General features: G+C 39.3%; 1 protein-coding gene across 1 annotated transcript in view; it reads left to right on the top strand.

Annotated features, from left to right (window-relative positions):
- Positions 1 to 5,465, top strand: part of LOC109467484 — a 12,792-nt gene extending 7,327 nt beyond the window's left edge. Inside the window, exon 2 of the mRNA XM_019765498.1 lies at positions 5,241 to 5,465. Coding sequence (XP_019621057.1) covers positions 5,241 to 5,294 — 54 coding nt within the window. The 3' untranslated portion in view covers positions 5,295 to 5,465. The remainder of the gene's footprint in view (positions 1 to 5,240) is intronic.
- Positions 5,466 to 6,695: the final 1,230 nt, after the last annotated feature.

The following is a 6,695-nucleotide window of genomic DNA, read 5'->3' on the forward strand; positions in this document are numbered from 1 at the left end:
CCCCCCCCCATCCCCATCCCACAAGGACTTGGCATGGTCAGATACAAAGCAAGGATACGTCCCTGTGTAATGTCAGTTATACCAGGCGTGACCAGTGCTTTCAGTGGCTCAATGAAGCTACTCAGGTGGTTTAAGTCGAAGGGTATTAGTCAGCATAGGGAAAATCACTTTAAATCTGCATAATATGTAGCATTAGGAAGATACAAAAAGTCAGTAATTTCAGTTCAATAAACCCTACTTCTTTGCATGGAAATAATTGTCTTTCAGGTAAGTGGATGTGCCAAGACATTACGCCCAGTCATATGTTTGTTTACATTCTGGTAGTTTGTGGTGGTGCCCCAAACTGAGTGTGCCTCGTGTAGGCCGTTTTAGCGCCAACCATAAATGTAAAAAAATGTGGAATAATAGCACAAATACATGTATATTGAAAAGTGGAAGTAAATAAAAGCACATAAAGAGTTTTTAAATTCAAAATATTTCAATTTGTGGTGCGAAAATGTTAAAGGGCTCAACCACCATACTGATTTCAACCTTGAATAGCTTGTATTGTGTAATTTTACTCTGCCATATGTAACTTTACTATACTTTACATGTAGAAAGTCAATTGTGACTTTTCAGCTTTAACCATTCAATATGGCGGACAATACCGCCTTACGTCATAGTCACGTGGGTGCAAATAGAATATCAACATGGCAACCGATATGACTTATAATACGTCCTGTATAGAACTAACACGGGCCTGGTTTATACAATATAAGAGAGTGCCTTTCAATAGTACGTACAGTGGACGTTTCATGTGGCACGAAGTTGGCAAGAGCAGATGTTTACCTTTAGTAAAAAGTCAATACTTTTCTCTTGGCAACTATAAAGGTGACTGGTGCTTTTGTGTTGCCGGTAAATTTATGTTGTCAGTCGCGGGAACAGTAACCCTTTAGTATATCGGTAATGACCCACGCCGAGGTGTATATGGTGCCAAATGTGAAATAGGTATGTTTACAGTACAGTTGAAGGGATAGTCGATTACAACGGTGGATATAGGAGGGGGTGGTGGTTTATGAGTGTTACTTCTTGCCAAGTGTAGGAACAACCTATAGGTTGGATGACAGGTCAATCATTGAAAACAACTGGCTTGGAGTTAACGTTTCTCTGTTGCCAAATCCTATAATGGAAAGTTTATTGCAAATTCGTGCCCGGAGGCTAATTGCAAATTACAAAACATAAAAGAACAATGAAATAGAATATAAAAATAGCTAAAGTCTACATGATAAAAGTAGCTGTCTAGAACTATAACTATGTCTAAAACTATGTCTGAAGGGTTTGACTTCTCTTCTGTAAACCATGGAATACGTAATGCCCCACCTTTTCCAAAATTTGTGGGTTTTGGGAAGTTAAAAGAAGAATAGTTTAATATAATAGACTGAAAACTGTAGGTGTATAATGCGTGCACCTGTATGTGACAAAAAGGCCCTCTAGGCGATTTCATCTCTCAACTGGCACCGGAAAAATTTTCTTCCTGTTATTTTGTTTTTCAAGACTGTTGCTCGCAAGAATCAGGAAATGAAAACAAATACACATCATCAAGGACATGTCAGATACGTAACAATTACGTCCTTACAAAGTTATTTCTAGAAGAAAGGCCATTGGTGGGATCATACACTACTGTACGAAGCACATGTTCCTTTTGCCAAACACAATTACGTATACCTATTTTTTTTCGTTTAAAAAACTACACTATTTACGTCATTGGGCTTTGAAACTCCCTGTTTTAAAACGTAAGTTTTTTAGTCAACATTTACAGTGCTTTGATACTTGGTCTTTAAATCAACACCGTGTGTTAGGACATTTTAATGAGGACACTGAAACTTGTGCTGTAACTGTGTCATAAGGTTTTTGCCATTTCCTCATAACCCACTATGCAGGTGAATTTTCATGCTTAAGCTTTACAGTCCGATTCGTGCTTAAGTCCAAAATGACGCCACCACTTTGAAAACTGTGTCATAAGGTTTTTGCCATTTCCTTATAACCCACTATGCAGGTGAATTTTCATGCTTACGCTCTACAGTCCGATTCGTGCTTAAGTCTAAAATGACGCCATCACTTTGAAAAATGACCCAGCACTTAACGGCAGCATTTGAAAAGCATCCCCCAGTGCCCTTTAACGCACTGTGCACGTGAAAAGGACCGATTACTGAACTAACCCTCCGGAATGTACAAATGACAGCTATCGACCCAGGCACAAGGTAGCAGCACACAGTATTCTTCCGCGACCCCCGGAGACGATGACGTGGGGATAAGAAATGAGTGCGACAAACAGCTTGCACCGCTTGTACACAGCCTAACGTGGATGACACCGGGACATACAAGTTACCGTATGGTACCATAATATGTCGGCTTTGATATCGCATAATTGAGATTAGGAAGGCTGCTCGATCGGCGTATAAATGCGCGTGACCTTTTCGCTGCCTGCCAGGGTGAGTCGGCTGCAGTTCCGGTGCGCTCCGCAGGAGGCCATTTAAAAGAGGTCGGCATGATGTCAAAAAACGATAACTTTTTGTACTTTTTTGTTATTTTGTACATCGTACCCTATATTTGAACATATTCGTTTCTCGTGCTTTTCTATGGTACCCTACTGTATTTTTATCCGAGTCGAAGTCAGTCACTTCCGGGTCCTTAACTATAGAAATCCCCATAGGCGAAAAACTGTGTTCTGCTACCACAAAGGTCAGTGACCGCCCTTGACCTCTTCTTCCGCCAATCATTTGGGGACTCTGGTTGTGACCATTTTTGGCGAAAGAAGTTCTTTTGTTGTGAGTTTGTTTTTCATTCTTCGCGTGTTTTAATCTTGAAAACAACGTTTATTGTTTGAGACATTTCGTCTTTAGGATAACACAATATATCACTACATCTATGCTGCAATGTTGTAGCCTTACAGCTAACGCTAGTGAAGGTATGCATGTAATTTAAACACACCCCGTCCCTTCATAAAGTTTAGTTGTTTTTACCATTGGTGATATCTAGATTTAATCTTTGTCTTCCTTTATATTTGGTTGTAATAATGTTTCTCAGCGGTTTTTCTCAGCGTTTGTAAATTATGTATATTATAGAAAGTTATGTGTGGCTCCCGAACTTTAGCCATCCGGTTGGTTGGTTGGTTGGTTGGTTGATTGGTTGGTTGGTTGGTTTGTTGGTTGGTTGGTTGTATCTACTGCCAGGCTTCGGGTGGCGGCTGGAAAGAGTAGAAATTTAGAGATAACATGCCGAAGGACTTGATTAACTAGAGAGTACAGTTCGGGAGCGGCAAATTGTACTCTCTAGCAGACCAACTCCCTCGGCATGTTATCTCTCCATTTGGCCAATTTCTACTCTTTCGAGCCGCCCCCCGATTAGGTTAACGTTCTGGGTTTGTGACAGGGTCTTTAGCCAGGCTGTCTGCCAGTCTGTGTGCCCAGTAAACAGTCCTGTCTTACGGCTCGGAAAACTCCAGCTGACTGAGCTTACCGTGGCCAGGGTTTTCCTGTTCTTCTGTTGACGTAACACCGGGCTACGTAAAGTCACAAGTAGGTGTGGCTAGGGCTGTACCAACGCAGAACTTGAGGGGGGTAGTCAGAAGTTTCAATATATGGAAGAAAGGATTGAATTTGTCAAGGCATTTTAATACAATGAAAGACCCTTATTGTACATTTTTGCTCATTGCGAACTAAGTACAGGTCACGGCAAATAGCAATGGTAGACTAAAAAATATCTATAGTAAAACTACATATGTACAGGTTCTGCTTCTTCTCGCTTCTTAACACAGTTGTAAATGTAAGAACAGGTGGAGCTTATAGTACGAGGGTTATCGAGTTTCATGAGGAATGTGATACATATATGAGGAATTCTTGCATACAATTATTAATACAGTAGATAGACAGGATGGAATAACCACTGATTCGCCCTCCTTTACCAATATATCTTATAAATTGATTTAGTTAGGAAAAATCTAGAGATTGTATTTCTTCTTTAGTAGTTCATATGTAAATGAGACATGATATTGAAATTATACATGATAATCGGAATATTTGCATAATCTTCTTGATGCTTATGAGTTTATATATACCTTAAAGCAATTGCCATAAGCTGGATGGTTTGAAAACAAAACAGGTAAATACAAACAAACAAACAAACAAACTCTAAACTAGTACACAATTTAGTGTCCACAAAACTGGTTTTGAACCAGCTGAAACCGGTTGGCTTCATTGCAAGTAAGAGATCCGTTAACAAGACAAAAACAAACAGGGCCCAAAATAGCTTAACTACGCACTTATCTCCACAAGATTAAAAGCCGACTTACCGAGTTGAAATACCAAAGATTACTTAACTACAATCTACTGATAACTGGAGATATACGACTGAAGGTACATAACTAAAAATAGGCACCATGCCGAGAATTCTCATGTGTTAAAAATGTATAGTTCAACCATTGAACATTGTATATAGTAAAAGTATTATAGTGATCTTCATAATCATTGCATACATACATTCAACTATGAAAGACAACGTTTTAGGAAATAACGTATTTTGTGCTTAACCTAAGCCTGCTAGGGTAGCCGCTTGGCACCAAATGTGTATTTGGTTATTGGGTTAGGCAGCAGGGAGAAGGTTATTAATAAGTATAATCAATTGGAAAAGTGACCTACAGGGCATTCAACCTTCCTAATCTTACCCCTCAGGCTCTGACGTAGATTCAAAGTTTTGACATATCCTCAACTATTCTAAACATGACAGACGTCATTTGCACACTGTATTACCTACAACAACAAGACGTAGAGAATGCTAGCCCTGTCCAAAACTAGGAGAATTTTATTTGCTATGTTTGAACCCTCATATGCCTACTATAACGATAGTGAAAGCACTGTTGTCCTCTAAATGTTCTCTATGTGGGATTACAGGATTTTCAAGGTATCATTGGGTGTATATATTGTGATACGGGAATGGGAGTAAGTGATTCTTTCTAAGCCTTTAAGAGGTACACAGCCAAATAAAGGCTTACCATTGGCACATTATTAATTAGCAACATCGCCAATCATTTATTTGACCTAATTATGTGATGATTGTATGTTGCAAACTGAGCATGATTGAATCGAGAATCGAAGCAATACTTGCTTTTAACTGAATGTAAAGTGCTTCATAGTTCGAAGGGACATCGATTTTAAATAATGATTACAATTTACAAATATTGTATCTTATTTTTTCCCACACAGAGCCCAGTATCACAAGAAGCAGTGACGACACACCAGAACGACCGGAAGTACTAGTAACTCATCGCATCCGGGTCAGACGCGCGGTGTCCAGTGGGAAATTCCTGGTGGTACCTGTGCCCCCCCTCCCCTTTATATTCATGTACCACAGATGTACCAAATAATGTAGTTCAATGACGCTTGGCGAAAAATTGTTATTCTAGCTTAAACTTTTGTATTGCAGGACAGTCTACAGTCTGTTTAATTGATAATCGAGAGCAAAGAAAAACAGAAACACCTGTAATATAGATAGATATTACTCTCATACTTTGAAAGTTGGTATAGAGAGAGACAGCTTGAAGTATTCTGTATTATTGGTGATCATCTTAAAATTCTGTAAATCTTTTTACTAAAATTTGTGACGTCATAGCTATGGTGTTACGTCATTTATACAAGCTTACAATGACATTTGTATTTGCCGTTACTTTGTACTTTTTCAAACTTAACGTCGTGTAGTCATCAATAATTATTAAATCCTTCACTTGAGCAAGAATCTGTGACTGAATACGGATTCTGATGGAGTATGAGCGCCGTCTGCCGACATATTTGATAACTGCATGTCAAAGCCAGTGCTGTAAAATGTTCATGTGTACATGTGGAATAGGTATAGCGGCTAACGGCAAAACGCCTATGATGATAAGATGATAGTTTCCTTGATGTTGATGCCTAATTATAACTTTTCCAGTTCGACTGTATATTAAAGACCTAGAATGTAAGATAATTACCATAATTACAGTGGAAATAGATTTGATTTATAAAATAGATAATATGTCATTTTGCTTTTTGCTAGGGTAAAATGAAAAGATGTAAAGTGCTTGATTCGTTTTTTTGTTGTTGCAGTACAGAGAAGCATGGAAAGTTTAGATGTAACAACCTTGATTTTTTTAAACATTACTTTCTACTTTACTTTTATTTGAAATAGATTTCAGAGATTATATTTGTCAAAATGACAACTGGCATTTATGTCTAGGAGCAAATATTGCTGAAACATTTACATTTGCACTAGCCTGGTATCCAGTCTTACGTGATTGGGGCATAGTAGTTGGGGTGTTCAGGCAGGCTGTGTCCTCGGGGGCTCCAATAGCTTTCCCCGCCCAGTGCAACAGCCGCTCCGGCAGGAGTTTTGCGCTAGAGATGGCATGCTTGGGGATTTGACGTTCGTGAAATACCCACCGGGAAACCTAGCTGAGGCGGGCGGCAAAGAGCTCCTGCAGGCCCGAGGAAAACCCACCACTACCACGTAAGACTGGGAATCAGGCTACATCTAGCCTGGGTGCCAAACCCATAGCACACTGGACACAAAGTATCTCAGTGAGCCCGGGCTAGGCTACATTTGCACAAGCCTACTGCTATTTTACTACTTGACGATTTTACAACAACCATGTCTAGAGCAAAGCGATTTTAGATACTCAATTATTG

This window comes from Branchiostoma belcheri, unplaced genomic scaffold (assembly GCF_001625305.1).
Source record: "Branchiostoma belcheri isolate BF01 breed outbred unplaced genomic scaffold, Haploidv18h27 scaffold18, whole genome shotgun sequence".
Classification (NCBI taxonomy): domain Eukaryota; kingdom Metazoa; phylum Chordata; class Leptocardii; order Amphioxiformes; family Branchiostomatidae; genus Branchiostoma; species Branchiostoma belcheri.